This window comes from Kalmanozyma brasiliensis (genome assembly GCF_000497045.1).
Source record: "Kalmanozyma brasiliensis GHG001 unplaced genomic scaffold PSEUBRA_SCAF7, whole genome shotgun sequence".
NCBI lineage: Eukaryota > Fungi > Basidiomycota > Ustilaginomycetes > Ustilaginales > Kalmanozyma > Kalmanozyma brasiliensis.
This window is the reverse complement of record NW_015961990.1, coordinates 353,173-371,194: the sequence shown is the minus strand read 5'-3', so window position 1 is coordinate 371,194 and position 18,022 is coordinate 353,173. Positions and strand designations below refer to the sequence as shown.

General features: G+C 58.4%; 3 protein-coding genes across 3 annotated transcripts; all 3 read left to right on the top strand.

Annotated features, from left to right (window-relative positions):
• Nucleotides 1-459: 459 nt before the first annotated feature.
• On the top strand, nucleotides 460-7,893 carry PSEUBRA_005803 (Peptidase C50, separase; the record flags this gene model as incomplete). The annotated part of the gene is made up of 1 exon (XM_059465613.1): nucleotides 460-7,893. One exon carries the CDS (start codon nucleotides 460-462, stop codon nucleotides 7,891-7,893), a length of 7,434 nt encoding a protein of 2,477 aa, XP_059320350.1.
• An 898-nt stretch (nucleotides 7,894-8,791) lies between these two features.
• Nucleotides 8,792-11,929, top strand: PSEUBRA_005802 (SNF2-related; the record flags this gene model as incomplete). The annotated part of the gene is made up of 1 exon (XM_016439200.1): nucleotides 8,792-11,929. One exon carries the CDS (start codon nucleotides 8,792-8,794, stop codon nucleotides 11,927-11,929), a length of 3,138 nt encoding a protein of 1,045 aa, XP_016289987.1.
• A 961-nt stretch (nucleotides 11,930-12,890) lies between these two features.
• Nucleotides 12,891-17,246, top strand: PSEUBRA_005801 (Aldehyde oxidase/xanthine dehydrogenase, molybdopterin binding; the record flags this gene model as incomplete). The annotated part of the gene is made up of 1 exon (XM_016439201.1): nucleotides 12,891-17,246. The coding sequence occupies one exon, from the start codon at nucleotides 12,891-12,893 to the stop codon at nucleotides 17,244-17,246; it is 4,356 nt and encodes a 1,451-aa protein (XP_016289986.1).
• Nucleotides 17,247-18,022: the final 776 nt, after the last annotated feature.

Sequence of the window (18,022 nt, the reverse complement as noted above, 5' to 3'; positions counted from 1 at the left end):
GTGTGTGTGTGTGTGTGTGTGTGTGTGTGTGTGTGCTCTGCAGCCGATGAGAGACTACGCAGTGCGTACCGCCGCGAAGTCAAGTACGCGTGAAGACCCAGGCGCGTCAGCTGGCTCGGCTGTATGAAGCACAAAGCATTGAAAGATTCAGCCTTCGTCTTGAACAGATTGGCGCGACGGACGATGAGGGCAACGGATGGCAGCGAGACGAAAGCGGCGATGGAAGTGCTGTAAGACACCAACACCTTGACCCTGAGCCGGTGTTGAACCCTGAACAGCCACAAGCGTGTCGAGAAAATCCACCAAAATGTTAGTTTGTACAAATCACGTGAGCCAACACGAAGCCATTCCGCGTAGTACTGTGCTGTGGTGTGGAGAAAGCTTTGTGTCACTTTCATCAAGCAGCTTCCTTCCACCTATCATCACCTTCGCATTCCGATCACATTGAGCGGCCTCAGCATGCCGGGAAAGGTGGCCACAATGCCTGCTGCAAGTGGCGCGAGTGTCGCAACCGCAGCCGCTCCTGCTGCTGCAAAGCCGGTGACACGTACTCGCAGCGCTGCAGGTGCTAGAGCCACGACCACCACGACCACTCCAGCTAGCACATCCCGCACCGCACCCAAGAAGGCGTCAGAAGGGAGAACGGGGGCTGCGCTATCATCTGCTTCCTCGAGCCGCGCGACCTCTGCGACAATTGCATCAACATCGTCCGCCACTGGCCGATCGACCTCGACCACCTCGACGCGAACCACAGCATTGAGTTCCCGCACAGCGTCCGCGAGTAAAACAGCTGCAGTGAGCGTGATGCCCACCGTCAAGGGCGCATTAGCATCATCCAGTACGTCTCGGATACGGTCAGCACCTGCTGCAGCCGCAACGAAGGCGAAGTTCCCAGTCTCGCAGCAGCCTCCCTCTTCTACAGACGCAAGCTGGACTGAGGCAGAGGTGCTTGCAGCGCTCGCCTCGCCTCGGTCGTTGCCGACCACATTGCCGCACTTCGTCCTCCTTCAGCTCGGTACTACCGCCACAGAGCTCGATCTCGGCACCGAGCTCGGCAACTCCCCTTCCTTCACCTCCCCGCCCGCCAAGCTAAGTCCTGCTCGCTGCGTCTATTTCGCCAAGCAGCTCGTGAATGCTGGTCTGGCCTTCTTCGCAGAGCTTGTCACAACCGGCTGGCTAGCAACAGGCAAGGAGACAAGCTCCGAAGTTGAGCATGTCATTGCAGCCATCAACACGTTCCGCATCGCATCCCGCTTCCTTCTCTCGACCCACCACGCCAGCGCCTCCCAGAGCTCGGGCAAGCAGAAAAAGCTCGAGGTCGAGACCGTCATTCTCCGCACTTGCTCGAAGCTCAGAACAGTCGGGCTCACAGACATCGCCCGGGCCGAATGCGAGTATCTCGAACGTCTCATCGTGAGCGTCACCTCTGAGGACACGTCGCAGCACGTCACCTTCTTGCCGCCATTCCAACACACGACCAACTCGATATCGGAACCATCACCCGCCCGCATCTCGTTCCTAGTTGATCTGCAGTCCAACCGTGTATCCCACGCTCTCGAATCGGCCAACTCATCCACGTTGGACTTGATCTTAGCAGATCTCAACCACGAATACGGTCCTCTCGCGTGGCAGCTCTATGGCCGCCGGCATGGTGGCGAAGTCCGCGTTCTGGACCGCGCCGCTTTCGCAACAGAACGCTCCATCTCGAAAGCTCTACAGCGGCTCGAAGCACCTAACAATCAAGAGTATCTCCCCTTGCGCACTCTCGCCTTACAATTGCTCGTCCAAGTCAGCGACATTGACTTGACTGCCTTCTGGGAGCGGGTAGCGCGTGCCGGCGGCGCGGTCCTCAAGACGGCACAGAGCCAAGGAGAGGATGTCGCTACAGCTTATGACGCCGTGCAAGACACCTTCGAAACAATCATCGCCACTGCCGCCAATGTCGCCGAGAATTCAGAAGCAAAGACGAAGCTTCAAGGGGAAGGGTTCCAGCGCTTCTGCGAATACTGGCTCAGCTTTGCCAGAAAGGCCGGAAGCTCGGTCGGAATCGAACGTGCTACTGCGGCGTTGTCAGGGGAGAGCCTATCTGCGCAATCTGGGTCCGCCGACTGTCCTATCGCAATCCATGACACGGGGCCGAACACTGCAGAGGTCAGTTCATCGAAGCTGGTCACGCTTCGAGCTCATCTGAGCGACACGGACATCGCCAAGATCTGCGCCGCCCTCACCGGGAGCGTGCTTGCGCTTGACAACGTCCTGGCCGGCAAGTCGGAAGAAGGCACGCAGGCCAAGCTCGACGAAGCTGCCCGGATCCTGACGCAAAAAGTCGCAGCTTGGCCTGTCACCGGTCCGATGTCTTCGCAGCTCAAGCTGTATCGCGTTCTTGACCAGCTCCACCGTCGCAGCTGCAGCAAGCTCAGCAGTCAGGGTTGCGACAGCAAGGGTCAGCCCAAAGCCGATCCGACCGGCTCTGCCAATGTCGACAAGCTCGCTCAGGCCTGCCTGCAGCTTCTACTCAGCCTCCTCGCGCATTGCGAAGCATCGACCACCAGCTCATCGTCTTCCGAAGTGGGAGCTGAGTCCACACCTGCACGCACCGCCTCCCTTCCGAGCAGGGACGCGTGTCTCACCGATATTGTCTACGGCTACAGAGTGCTTGCCAACAAGCTCTTCAACGCCACTTCGCGCGTCGCCCGTCAAGACGCTTTTAGCGAGTTGAAAAAGTGCCGAGATATTATGCAAACCGGTCTGGCGCAGTCGCTTCCCAACAACGTGGTCGCGGAACAGCTGCGGCTTCTCTCCACCAGCTTCTACAATCCAGCGGGCATTCTCTACAACGCAGCCAGCTACGTCGAGGCTGCCGAGTTTCTCCAACTTGCTGTTGACTGTGACGACGAATCTTTGCAGCTTCTTCAGGCAGCAGATTCTGCCCTAGAACAGCACGAGCTCAACGGCACTCTCATCAAGCGACGCGAAGCTCTTAATAAGAAGCTCGAGTACACCGCGGTGGCGTATCGCTTTGCGGGCAGCAAGGCCGAAGCCTTGCGAACCTACCGCCGACTGCTCTTTTCACATGCACGTGTCTTGGGATCAACCCTAGATCATCACGTCGGCAGCAGCAGCATTGAAGAAGTCTTCAAGATGGCAGACACCAAGGGTCTTTCTGGTGCGATCAAGGCTGTCGTCGACCTCAGCGTGTACGAGCTTTCTTTGGACATGGACCCGCACGACCAGGACCACAGCCTTGTCACTTGGCTCACGGAGAGCAACGAGGTGCAAGCTAGTGTCAAGGGCGCCATCCTCGAACACTGCGCTACACTCGTAGAGGCCCGCTCGCATCTCTCAAATGCGGTCAGGGCCATCAGCAACATCCAGCTAGCTCTGCTGCAGGTCTATGATGCTACAGGGTTCCCGCTCCGCCGTGCAAGGACCTTGGCGCGAAGACTGGAGATGGATGTCTTGTCTCATGCCCTCTCGCTCTCGGAAGATGAAGTGACTGAGCTGGAGGAAGATGCAATTGCCTGTCTTGACGCACAGGCTCATGCAAACGACGAGGGACTGCTGCGTTTCAAGGCACAGTATCGCTGTTCCATCTTGCTTTCGACTGCGCTGCACGCTCGCCTGCGTCAGCCATTCGAAAATCCTCAGACCGTCGCTACAAAGGTGGAAGTGGCCTGCAAGGATCTCTCCTTGTCATTCACTACATCAGCGAGAGCATCACAGCCAGCGACGCCTCAAGCTCCTCGCAGCTCCCCAAGGACTTCATCGGAAACGCCCGTAGCCACACCAGGAACTAGAGGTGTGCCTCGTAAGGCGCTACGAGTGCCAGGCAGGACCGCGACCGCACGTAAGGCGCTCGTCCAGCGCGCGGCCCCAACGCAAGCAGTTGTCACGCCCGTTGCTGATCCAAAAACGCCGCCTTCGAAGACGGCCAAGCCTATCTTTGATGCGCCTGCATCGTCCTTGGCCCTTCGCTCTTCTCCGTCGAATGTAGCTGGAGGAGCAGGCAGGCTCGACCGCCCGGAGCACTTCTGCCAGTCCTTGTTGACCTATCACGAGGCTTTCTCAGCACTCGCCCTCACTCGGTGCAGCGTGCAGATCCTCAAAGCTGTACGTCAGGCAGCGCGCCACCGCGCAGAGATCGTGCTTGGCCTCGAGGGGCTCTTCTGCCGTGCATCTGCGGACCTTTGTTCGGCATATCTCGCACTTGGAAAACCAGCTCGTGCCGAATCAGTCCTTCGATCGGCGACAAGCGTGCTCGGGAGGAGTGCTTCTCCTAGCTCACCTTCCGGCAAGCTGCTGTTGGTCTCGCAGGACGTGCGTTTCCGTTATTTGATGGCGCAAGCGCAGCTTCTCGCCCAGGAGCGCGACCTTGCCGGCGCGCAAGCCCGATTCGCTGAGGGTCTCAAGATGGCCAAGGCACCGAGCAAAAGCGAGAAATCTGCAACGAGCTCCATGGACCGCCTCCGTCAACGAGAAAGGCAAGCAATTGCATTCTCAACATGCGCTCACGTGCAATTAGCACGCGGCGATTTGGCAGCCAGCATCGAGGCGACCACGCTCGCTCTGCGCCAGCTCATTCGACTGTCCAGCAACCTCTCCCACATTGCCACCAGGATGCAGATCTCAGAGCAGGATGCGTCGCAGAACCTGCACTCCGACGGATTGGCGCCATCGAGCGACATAGTGATGGAGTCAGCTGCCGACCAGCAAAAGCAAGCCGAGGAGCAGCACCTGCCCAAATTCTGCGGATCTACCTTCTCAGGCCTCTTCTGGAGATGCTGCGGGTTGCTCCTCGATAACTATACACGTCTCAGTCGTCTGCACAGTGTCCGCGGCTCGGCCGTCGACGCAGAGGCGATGGCGGGCGAAGGCATCGACTTTGCGACCTCCTTGCGATTCGCTCTGCCGCTCGCTCGCGCGCTCGTGCAGCGAGGCGAAGTACGACTTCAGCTCAACAAAGCCGAAGGGGGACAGGACGACTTGTCGCGCTGTCTCGAGGTGCTGCAAAATACTTGGATACCGGAGGTGGTGTCCCTGTCCTATGTGCAGGGTGACTGCCTCATGCGCATCGAGCAGCTGGGCGAGGCGCTCCGTTCGTACACAGCCGGTGAGGCTACGTTGCGCTCTCTCAGCTCCGCTTTCGCTGAGGCCGAACAGGTGCTGGCTTCGCCGATGCCAAAGTCCGGGACCCATCAGCGGAGGATCTCGAGTCTGACCTCACCGGGGCAACAGCTTCGAGCCCGACTCAGCAACGGTGTAGAGATGGACCTGGTGCTGCCCGAGCTGCAGTCCAGACTCTTGCAGAGACAGGCTTGGATCTTGCATTTGATGGGTGAGTTCGAAAAGAGCGAGCAAGCGGTGGAAAAGGCGGCTTCGATCCGAGACGGCCTCGCCACAGTCGATGCTCGTGTCGAGCAGTTCGTCGTGGAGGGCAGGATCGCACTTCGAAGAGCGCTCGAGCACCTCAAGAACGATCACTTCTTCAGCATGCTGCCGGAAGCGGCCATCTCCATCCCGATGGTGCCGTCGGTCAGCGTTCGCACGCTGGTAGCACCGGCCGGATCACACCAAAGCATCTCGGAGGAGACCGTCAAGACGGCAATTGCAATGCTCGCCCCTGCTGACTCGGCTTTCCGAGAGGCGCTCTCTCTTGGCTTGCTGTCTTCGCATTCGCTGGTGCTGCGTGAAGCGTTTGCCAGTCTCGCTCAGGTTCACACTACGCAGGCAGCGCTTGGTAAGAATGTCAAAATGGCGGCCAACGCTGCTGCGGGACTACTGGACTGGGCTTCAAGCGTTGGTGTCCGCCGGAATCTCCTGGTGGCCATCTCTGCCAAATTGCGGGGCTCCAATATGGCCACAGACGATCAAGAGTGGCCCAGCATAACGAGCGGCGATCTTCAAAGCGCGCTCGTATCTCGCACCCAGCGGGGCCGCAGCATTGAGGCAGAGGATCTCGACGAAGCAGATGCTTTGCCCACTCGACTCGCCAAGCTGTCGTTGAACGGCAAAGCGGATGCAGGCGCGACCTCTACACCAAGCCACCCTTTCTCTGCGTTCTGGCAGTCGGTTCGACTCCGTCATCAGCAAGCCCAGCACGAAGCCGGCGCCGCCAAGCATCTTCTGCCGCGCAACTGGACCGTCATCTCCATCTCCGTCCGCAGCACCGATGTCGAGCACCTGGTGCTGACCCGCCAAGAAGGAGGTGGAGGCCCAGACGGATGCACTGCCAAGGAAGCGGTGCTCTACAGCCTGCCAATGAACCGGCGCAGCCAACGAGATGGGACGGAAGAGGAAGAAGAGCAGCTGACGCTCAAAGCTGCTCAGGACAAGATCGTCGAGATCGTTCGTCTCAGCAACGACGGCATCCACGGCGTCAAGGATGTTCAGAGCATGGAAGCAAGAAGGCAGTGGTGGACCGAACGTCATCGTCTCGATGACGAGCTGCGTGATCTACTTCAGGCCATGCAGGATACCTGGTTGGGCGGCTTCAAGGGCGTCTTCTCGGATCCGACTTCGGACGCGCGAGCTACTGCTGCGCTGCGAGCAAAGTTCGAGAAGATCATCCGACGTGCTTGCTTCCCGACGGCCAACAAACGACCCGCCAAGCTCAAGCTCGATGACGCGGTCTTCGAGTGCTTCGCGGGCCTGCCAGTCGACTGCACGGATGAGGACCTGGAGGACCTTGTGCACTATGTGATGGATGCACTGCAGTTCAGCGGCTTCCAGGTGGCGGTGGACGAGATCGATCTGGACGAGACGGCCATGGACCTGCGCGGAGCCTTGGAAGAATTCAACGGCAAGAAATCACAGACGTCTCCAAACAAGGCCAGCATGGCTTACGTTGCGATCGACGAAGAGGAGCAGGCGCAGGATCATCACATCTTCCTGGTGCTCGACAAGGATACGGCTATCTTCCCGTGGGAGTCGATGCCGATCCTCCGCAACCGAGCAGTCAGCCGTATCCCGTCGATGGCCTTCTTGCAAGATCGGATCGAACTGGCAAAGGTCTTCTGTCAGAAAGCCGAAGTCGGACAAGACGACCAGGAAATGGACGAGCTCGAGCTGAGTCCTTTGCAGAAAGGCAAACATGCGGCTCGATCTGCGCTGCGATCGCCGACGAAAGGCTCGCGAACCACAAAAGCAACTAGTCTTGGCAGCAAAAGCCAGACGCAGGTAGACGAACCCGCAGCCTCGGCTGCGTCGGACTCAGCCTGGCAAGTAGCGCTTCGCAACGGCAAGCTCTTCAGCCTCTCTCAGCGCAAGACGTTCTACCTGCTCAACCCAGGAGGAGACCTGTTGCAGAGTCAGGACCGCTTCGAGCCGTGGCTCAAGCAACGTGGTGCCAGTCAGGGGTGGAAGGGCATTGTTGGTCGTCAACCGATTGTAGACGAGCTTCCCGACGCGCTCTCATCGTCCGACCTTGTGCTGTACTTCGGCCACGGCGGAGCGGAGCAGTTCATCCGGCAATCGAAAGTGCGAGAGCTCCAGCGGTGCGCTGTGGCGATGCTGTGGGGCTGCTCATCGGCGATGCTACACGACAATGGCGAATTTGATCGCACAGGCACGCCGCTCAACTACATGTGTGCCGGTGCCCCTGCGATGGTGGGCAACCTGTGGGACATGACGGATCGCGAGCTCGACTCGGTCTGCGAAGGCGTGTTCGGTCGGTTGGGACTCATGGAGGCAAAGGAGCGGGCGGAAGTCAAGCCGGCCGCGCGGAACATCAAGCTGGACCGCAAGGGCAATCTGGAAGCGACCCGACGACCGACAGAGATGTCACTGGCCCGCGCGGTTGCCGAGAGCCGCAACGACTGCAGATTGCCGTACCTCACTGGCGCTGCCACCGTCGTTTATGGTGTGCCCGTGTACTGGAACGAGAGCAATCTTTAGCGGACATGTTGGTGCCTCGTCTTCGCTGGAAATGTCATTTGCATACAAGCGGTTCTGCAAGGAGTGCACGATGTCCGTGTTGTAAGCTGACAGCGTTGTGTACAGCAAAGCATCGATACAAGATGTCACTGAGAACTCATCCGGCCTCTGTGGCTGAGCTCTCGAAGTGTTGGTTCCAAACGCGCGAGAACAAACCAATCTGGCGACGCGTAAAGTGATTTCAGGAAAAAGGGCGGAAAATTCAGGTCAGAAAAGTGGCGCCTTTTTCAACTCAAAAGGCTGAGCGGCTCAGAAGAAAGAATTTGTGTGGGGACCGAGGCGGAGGGGGCTGCAGCGTTGATGCAGGTCGCCTCTCAGCATGCAGCAAAGGCTGAGTTTTTTTGAAATCTGAGACCCACACAGAAGCCTGAGCCTTGATTAAGGGTTTGACACACAGACAGCCTGCCGGTGGCGAAAATTGGCTGAGTCGGTCGACCGCCTTTCTTCCTATCCTTCTTCTGCCCATCATCCCTCCAGCTTCCAACGCCCCATTCCCTCCCCTTTCCTGATACTTTCAAGCCTCGAGTCTCTCGATCTTCGACTTGGGCATATCGCCTTTCATCCTCCTGCAGCGCTCGTTTCTTTTGATCCGAGTGTCTCACGACCGTATCATCCGCTTCCTGCCAAGAGCAGTCAACGCATACACCCGCTTCCTTCAACGACTGGCTCGTTGATTCTTCCCCTCCGAGCAGAAGAGCTCCTGTGCCTTCGGTCGGTTTCGACGCTTTACTTCCTCCCGTTCAGAGCTTGATCGTGACTTGTTCTCATAGCGGTTCCTCCCTGGCCACTTCAAGCCTCGATCGCAAGCAACCCCAATCCCCCTAGCTGCTGCCCCACAACCCGCCGATCGACCCACGTCATGCCGCCCCGTCGCTCCTCTCGCCAATCGGCTACCGCTTCGAAGAAGCAGGAACCCATCGTCATCTCCTCCTCCGACGATGAGAAGGTCGTCATTGCTCAGCTCGAATCGCCCGTCCGCCGACGTCGAGCTGGAACCGCGAGCTCGCTCGCTGCCTCTGCTCTGAGCACGCCGGCCACCGCCCGATCCTCGCGCACCAACTCGACCTTCGCCTCTGGCAGTCACACCCCCGAGACCTCTGTCGAAGGCGACGACGACCATGAGGACGACGTCAAGGACATCGAGATTGCCCAGATCGAGCCTCGTCCCCGCAGCACTCGCCCCAGCCGATCCGCGTCCATCAAGACACAAGTCAAAGCAGAAGCCTCAGCCGCTTCATCGAGCGACTCGCGAAAGCGCAAAGCATCTTCCACAATCGCCGCCGCTCCGGCAAAGAACTCGAAGACCGAAGAGGACGTCAAGCCACTGGCTCGTCGCCCCTCGGCTCGCAGCCAGCCCTCGAGCATCTCCACCGTCAAGCGCTGGACCAAAGAAGACGATGAGGCTCTCGATGCTATGCTGGACCGAGAGCTCGGCCCGGAGAATCCCGCAGCCGCAGCAGTCAAGGCAGAGGTTGACAGTCAGCTCGGAGGCAAGGGCTCCGCCAAAGGCAAGGGCAAAGCCACCGCCAAGATCGAAGACGACGAGAGCGATGTTGCTCTCAGTGACATTGACCTTACTCCTCGTTCGCGTCGACAGCCTCGCCGCAGCACGGCGTCCTCCGGCACCAAGGCGCTGAAATTGTACAAAGACGAGTCTGACGACGACAACGTCTCTCTGGACGAGGACAAGTACGAGGAGGATGACGCTTCTTTCGACGACATCAGCAGCGACGAAGAGCCCCTTGCGAAGAAGAAGAAGTGGTCCGCCGCGTCGCGAGACAACGCCGTCGCTGAAGCTGGTCCTAGTACGTTTGCCTCGCTTCAGGACATCAAGTTCGACTCCGACGACGACGACGCCACCGACGAAGACGATGATTTCGAGCCGCCCGCCGCCGGCGCCGCGGGCAACAACTTCTATGCCGAGGACATCCAGTACGAGACCGCAAAGCAGCGCCAGGCTCGAATCCGAAGCGAGAAGCGTCTCGCACGTCTGAAGAAGAAGGATGCTCGCACCCAGTACGACAAGAACTTCACAGCGCTCACCAAACACCATCCTCAGCTCAAGTCGGTCTGGGAAGACCTGCAGAGGACCGTCGCCGTCATCAAGCCCGAGGAGGCCGAACAGCCTACTGGCCTCAACATCCGACTTTTGCCTTTCCAACGCGAGGGTCTGTTCTGGATGACTCGCCAGGAGCAGGGCACTTGGAAAGGAGGCATGCTCGCCGACGAGATGGGTATGGGCAAGACCATCCAGATGATCAGCCTCATGCTCTCTGACCGCAAGAAGCCTTGTCTTGTTGTCGCCCCTACCGTCGCCATCATGCAGTGGCGCAACGAGATTGAGCAGTACACCGAGCCCAAGCTCAAGGTCCTCATGTGGCACGGGGCCAACCGGACTCAAAACCTCAAGGAACTTCAGGCAGCTGACGTCGTGCTCACCAGTTACGCCGTGCTGGAAAGCAGCTTCCGCAAGCAGGAGTCGGGCTTCCGCCGCAAGAACGAGCTCCTCAAGGAAAAGTCGGCCCTCCACGCCGTGCATTGGCGTCGCATTATCCTCGATGAGGCTCACAACATCAAAGAGCGCTCGACCAACACCGCCAAGGGTGCCTTCGCTCTGCAGGGCGACTTCCGATGGTGTCTCAGTGGCACGCCTCTGCAGAATCGTGTCGGTGAATTGTATTCGATGATCCGCTTCCTGGGTGGTGACCCCTTCGCCTACTACTTCTGCAAGAAGTGCCCTTGCAAGTCGCTGCACTGGTCCTTCAGCGACAAGCGCAACTGCGACTCCTGCGGTCACACGCCCATGCACCACACGTGCTACTGGAACAACGAGATTCTCAAGCCGATCCAGCGAAGCGGTGCTCAGCACGGCGAAGGTCGCGATGCTTTCCGTCGTCTGCGCATCTTGCTCGAGCGCATGATGCTGCGACGAACCAAGCTAGAGCGTGCCGACGACATGGGTCTGCCGCCGCGTACCATCGAGGTGCGTCGCGATCTGTTCAACGAAGAGGAGGAAGACCTGTACACGTCGCTCTACACGGACACGACTCGAAAGTTCAGCACCTACCTCGATCAGGGCACGGTGCTGAACAACTACTCGAACATCTTCACGCTGCTGACTCGAATGAGGCAACTCGCCAACCACCCCGATCTCGTCCTGCGATCTAAGACGGGTCTCGCCTCCAAGCTGCTTGGCGAGGACCAGAGCGAGATCCACGTCTGCCGTATCTGCACCGACGAAGCCGAGGACGCTATCATGTCTCGCTGCAAGCACATCTTCTGCCGCGAGTGCGTCCGTCAGTACCTCGACTCGGAGATCGTGCCGGGCATGGTTCCCGACTGCCCCTATTGCCACGCCACTCTTTCGATCGACCTGGAGGCTGAGGCGCTGGAACCTCCTCAGGGCTCGATTCGCATGAACGACTCTGGACGCCAAGGCATCCTGTCGCGACTCGATATGGACAAGTGGCGATCGAGCACCAAGATCGAGGCGCTGGTTGAAGAGCTGACGCAGCTGCGCAGCGAGGACAAGACGATCAAGTCGCTGGTCTTCTCGCAGTTTGTCAACTTCCTCGACCTGATCGCCTTCCGTCTGCAGCGCGCCGGCTTCCAGATTTGCCGACTGGAGGGCAACATGTCACCCGAAGCTCGTAACCGCACCATCAAGCATTTCATGGAGAACCCGGGTGTGACGGTGTTCCTGGTGTCGCTCAAGGCAGGAGGTGTCGCGCTCAACCTGACGGAAGCCTCGCGAGTGTACCTGATGGACCCCTGGTGGAACCCTTCGGTCGAGGTGCAGGCGATGGATCGTATCCACCGTTTGGGTCAGCACCGTCCGATCATTGTCAAGCGCATGGTGATCGAGAACAGCATCGAATCGCGTATCATCGAGCTGCAGAATAAGAAGAGCGCCATGATCGAGGCTGCCATTGGCAAGGATGACGGTGCCATGGGCCGACTCAGCGTCTCTGATCTGCGTTTCCTGTTCACGCTCTAAGCGACCCTCTCGCCTTTTCCCCCTTTCGACTTCAACGTCGCTTGTCTTCCTCAATTGTGATCCGTCTGTTCCGCATGTCATTGTCCGTTGTCGCAACCTTTCTTCTCTTTCAATCATCCAATGCAACCGTGTCTGTCCTCTCATATGTCTGAAAGCGTCAGCCTGCACGCCAGTGAAGGAAAGCTTGGTGAGTCGAATGAGATGACTTTGAGGAAAGCAGGCTCGGCGATCTCCGAAAAAGATCGCGTGGTAAAAGAGAGGTGCAGCAATGCTGATTTTGCAGAGGCAGCCGGCTGATTGGCGGTTGAACGCAAGACAAGGTTGGTCGGGCTCGCTTTTGCCACGCTCCATGCCTTTAATGTTGCTCGGTTCATTCACCGGAAGCTCAGGCTCGATCGGACATTGCTGCGTTGCTGCGCGAGCATCATCGAGTTGTTAGCGATGACGAACGGAAGCTGGAAGTCGATTCGTAAGAGGCTCTGGTCAGGCTCGAGAGGCTTCGGAGTTGGCCGAGCAGTCGAAAATTAGGAGTGTGCGTCTCAGGCGAAGAGTCGCGCTGTGCTGGCTCGATTCCAGCTTAAGGGTCTGGTGGGAAGGAGACGGCGGCAAAGATAGCGGGCGAGCAGCTGCTGTTGTGGGGTGGCAAAAATTGAGCTTTTGACCCTGAATTGGGCTTGCTCGGCGCACCGTCACTGCTTCTCGCAGCGCTTTGCAGGGCCGACCAACCTTATCTCGAGCTCGTGAGTGCCATTTCCTACCCACGACTCTGTTGACTCTCTCCGTGACACCCTTGTCTTCTCCTCGCCTCTCATCCTGCAACGCTTTACCGTCTCGCCTCCATCGCCTCGCTCTTTCCTATAGCCGCCCTCATATAGCACTCCGGCAAGATATATCAAAATATCTTTCTCTCGACGGACAATCTTCAACGACCACTAGTAGAGAAGCGCCTACCATCTCCAAAATGCCAGTGCCAACAGCGACAACCAAGGAGGTCAATGGCTTCGAGCTACCCCCGAAATTCACCTCAATCCCATCGAAACTTGTCTTCAGCGTCAACAGCACACGCTTCGCCCTCTCTCCCACCAAAGGCGACGACCTGGACCTCACTCTCCTAGAATTCATCCGAAGCAAAGGATTCACCGGCACCAAGCTCGGATGTGGTGAAGGCGGCTGCGGTGCCTGCACTGTCGTCGTTGGCAAGTATGACGCCTCATCCTCCTCGTCCAAAGCGCCGTACAGGTACAAGTCGGTCAACGCATGTCTGCTGCCTCTCGTCGCGGTCCACGGCTGCCATGTGCTGACCGTCGAGGGCATCGGAAGCTCCAGCAACCCGCACCCCATTCAGGAGAGGATAGGCAAGCTGTTTGGCTCGCAATGCGGTTTCTGCACGCCTGGAATTGTCATGTCGCTCTACGCGACAGTCAGGAACGGATATGGCCACTTGACGGAGGAGGACATCGAGCATTCCTTGGACGGATGTCTCTGCCGATGCACCGGCTACCGTCCCATTCTCGACGCCGCCAAGTCTTTTGCTACCGTCAAGAGCACCAAGAACGGTGCAAACGGCTCCCACGCAAGTTCGAGCAATAGCAACAGCGAGGACTCTGACGACGCGGAACCTACCACCCCTCCCGAGGAGGATCTCATCACCGGGACTCCCTGTGCAAAGGGTGCCGACTGCTGCATGGTCAATGGCAAGTCGAAGGGGTGCGCACCATCTACCGGCATTTCCACCACAGCACACACCATTCAGAAGGTGCTCGACCCGGCCCACTTCAAGCCCTATGACGTTGCTTCGGAGCTCATCTTCCCACCCTACCTCGCAAAGGACTCTTTTGACTCGCAAGACCTTGTCTTCATCGAAGAGCCCTCCGAGACGGACGATCCCGACGACACCTCCGCCCCAACCAAGCCAAGCACAGCACGACAAGTCTGGCTACGACCTGGATCGCTGGCATCCCTCGTAGACTGCATGAAGCTTTACGGCCTCACTGACGGTGGCAAGATCCGTAGCGGCAACACCGAGACCGGTATCGAGGTCAAGTTCAAGCATCTCAAATACAGCGTCTCCATCTTCGTCTCGGATCACATCAAGGATCTTGCCTTCTATCGATCCGACGAACGCGGTATCACTGTCGGCGCCAACCTCAGCCTCTCTGACCTCGTACGTGAGCTCAAGGCCGAGCGTCCTTCGTCTTCGTACGCGCAACAGGTCAAGCGAGCAATCCTCGACAACTTGGCCTACTTTGCGAGCAACCAGATTAGAAATGTCGCCACCTTGGCAGGCAATATCGCCACAGCCTCGCCCATCTCCGATTTGAATCCCGTTTGGGTCGCGACCGGTGCCGAGCTCTCGTATGTCGACACGACATCCGGTGAGGAAAAGTCGGTCAACATGCGCGAGTTCTTCCTCGGCTACCGCAAAACTGCGTTGCCCGCCGGCGCTGTCATTACCAAGCTCTTTGTGCCCTGGTCTGATGACGCCGGCAGCGTGATCCAGGCTTTCAAGCAGTCGAAGCGAAAGGACGACGACATTGCGATCGTCAACGCCTGTCTGCGTGTGTCGGTGCGTGATGACAAGATCATCGATGCGACGCTGGCCTTTGGTGGTATGGGCCCGACGACGATGCAGAGTAAGCAGGTCGAGAAGTTGTTGGTAGGCAAGACATTCAGTCAACCTGAGACGCTGAGCGAAGCACTGCAGGTGCTGGCTAAGAAAGACTTCCCGCTGTCGTACGGAGTGCCTGGTGGCATGCCCGTCTTCCGCAAGACGCTGGCGCTGGGCTTCTTGACCCGCTTCTGGGGCCTTGCTGCTCCCAGACTTGGGTTGCCCAAGCTCGCCACGGCACTGGCGTCGTTGCCTGATCTTGAGGAGCTCGCCACCAGCACGGTCGAGCGACCTGTCACGTCCGGCCAGCAGGACCTGGAGGATGTGGTCATCAAGCAGCCGGTCGGCGATTCGATCCCACACCTGTCAGCGCTCAAGCAGGTGACGGGTGAGGCGGTCTACATCGACGACATGCCGCCTGTAGCCAATGAGCTGCATGCTGGATTTGTGCTGTCCCAGCGCGCGCACGCCGTACTCAAGAACATCGACGCCACTGAGGCGCTGCAGATGCCCGGCGTCGTCGACTTTATCACGCACAAGGACATCCCCGAAGGCGGAAGCAACAAGTGGAATCCTCCTTCGATGGACGAAACCTTCTTTGCCGAAGACAAGGTCTACACCGTGGGTCAGATCATCGGTATTATCGTCGCTGACACCAAGCGCAACGCTCAGGCCGCCGCACACAAGGTCAAGATCGAGTACGAGGATTTGCCGCATATCCTCACCATCGACGAGGCTATTGCAGCAGAGAAGTTCTTCCCGCCGCGGCCCGTGATTCATCGCGGCGACTCGTCGGACGAAGGCTGGGCGCAGTACGACCACGTCCTCGAAGGCGAGACGCGCATGGGTGGTCAGGAGCACTTCTATCTCGAAACCAATGCCTGTCTCGTCATCCCGGGCAAGGAAGATTCGGAGATCGAGGTCATCTCGTCGACGCAGAACCCGTCCGAGACGCAGGTGTTCTGTGCGTCCATCCTGGGCATTCCAAATAACCGTGTCGTGACGCGCGTCAAGCGCTTGGGCGGTGGCTTTGGAGGTAAAGAGTCGCGCACGATTGCCTTTGCAGCTCCGCTCACGCTGGCGGCCAAGAAGCTCGGTCGACCGGTGCGCGTCATGCTCGACCGCGATGAGGACATGCTTACGACCGGGCAACGTCATCCGTTCTTGTGCAAGTGGAAGCTCGCTTTCAGCGCCTCTGGCAAGCTGGAGCGATTGCATGCCAAAGTGTATAACAACGGCGGTTGGAGTCAGGATCTGTCGCAGGCTGTGCTCGAACGTGCCATGTTCCACATCGACAACTGCTACCAGATCCCGCATCTGCACGTCGAAGGTTACATCTGCAAGACCAACACTATGTCAAACACCGCCTTCCGCGGCTTTGGCGGTCCGCAGGGCATGTTTTTCACGGAAGACTTTGTCACGAAGGCAGCCGCCGTGCTCGGCATGCGACCCGAGCAGATGCGCGAGGCCAACCTGTACCAGGAGAACGACGAGACGCACTTCAAGCAGAAGCTGGTCGATTGGAACGTGCCGACGCTGTGGGAGCAGCTCAAGCGCTCCGGTCAGCTCGAAGCACGCACCAAGGCCGTCGACGAGTTCAACGCGACCCATCGCTACCGAAAGCGCGGCCTCTCGATGATTCCGACCAAGTTTGGCATCTCGTTCACCGCCATCTTCCTCAACCAGGCGTACGGCGTGGTGCACATCTACCATCACGATGGCAGCGTGCTGTTCTCGCACGGCGGGACGGAGATGGGCCAGGGCCTGCATACGAAGATGGCGCAGGTGGTGGCTACGGAGCTCGGCATTCCCGTGTCGATGGTGCATCTTACCGAGACCAACACGGCGCAGGCGGCCAACACGTCCGCAACGGCCGCGTCGGCTTCGTCCGATCTCAACGGTATGGCGTTGAAGAACGCGTGTGTGCAGCTGAACGAGTCACTCGCTAAATTCCGTCAGGATGCGGCCGCCAAAGGGTTGGCGGGAGTCGAGGCGTGGAAGGATGCTGTGCACGCCGCATACTTCAACCGCGTGCAGCTGAGCGCGATCGGTCACTACCGCACACCGGGTATCGGGTACAACTGGAAAGACGGAACGGGCTTGCCGTTCTACTACTTCACCCAGGGCGTGGCGATCTCAGAGGTGGAGTTGGACACGATCACTGGTGATCATCGCATCGTTCGTGCCGATGTGCACATGGACATTGGGCGGTCGATCAACCCCTCGATCGACGTGGGTCAGATCGAAGGCGCGTTCACGCAAGGCTTCGGATTGTTCACCATGGAAGAGACGCTCTACATGAACAACGGCCAACTGGCAACGCGCGGACCAGGCAACTACAAGATTCCTGCCTTCCTCGACACGCCCACCGACATGCGCGTGTCGTTCCTCAAAGTCCAGGACCCGTCCAACCCAGCCGTGGCGAGACACAACAAGCACCTCGGCACGATCCAGTCGAGCAAGGGCATCGGCGAACCACCGCTGTTTTTGGGTAGCACCGTGTTCTTTGCGCTCAAACAGGCCATCAGCGCGGCAAGAGTGCAGTACGACGAGGTACAGGGGGATGCGTTGAAGGACTCGTTCCATTTGATCTCGCCTGCCACGGCCGAGAGGATCCGAGTGGCCATTGGAGACCCGCTGGTGAAACTGGCTCAGGAGACCACACCAAGGAAGGAAGGAGAAAAGCCGTTTTTCGTTAGCATCTCGTAAATCTGTTCATGTTTGGATTGCAATTGACTGTATACGATTTGGAGAATCTTGTGATGCGGCTGCGTCTGTGAAGGGCCAGAAAAGGCGAACGCAAGGGGACGTTGCATTTTCGATTGCAAGCGTGACAACGATGCATGGTGACCATATTCAACTGCATACAGATGAAGTCAGGGATCCTTTCGTAAAGTCACACGTGCTAAGATCACATTCTATGCGCAGTGCGAGTCATTCCATGCGGGGCCACACGAAAGCAAATGAGATGAAGTGAGCGCCTAGGAGGCGCGTGGTCAAGTGTTGATCGAGTGCGCTCGGGCCTCGACGCGGAACTTGGCTGAGTCGACCGTTGCGATTGTAACCACGCTAGCCAAGCCCGACGATTCACGTCCGTGTCTTCTGTAGGCAGCCAAGTCCCTGCGCTTGCTTCTTTTCCTTCAAGACGTCGTTCAGTCATTCTGCCAAAGCTTCCCTCATCAACCATCTATCCTAGCACACTCTCCCGCGTTTACAACCCGACACTTCCATCATGGTTCCTCACCGAAGCAATTCGCCTGCTGATGGCAATTCGATGCCGTCAGTCGCAGCAAAGCGCCGATGCCAATCGTGCCACCTCATGCTGCCTGTTGAGCGCTTCCAGGGGCGCAACGCATACAGGAAAATCACCGACAATTGTCGAAGTTGTCGCTTCGGTCGTGGCCTCCAGATATCGAATGGGAGGCGTCTGCCACTTGGCAAGAACAAGTCGTCCAGTGCTCTGACGTGTTTGGCGGGACGATCAG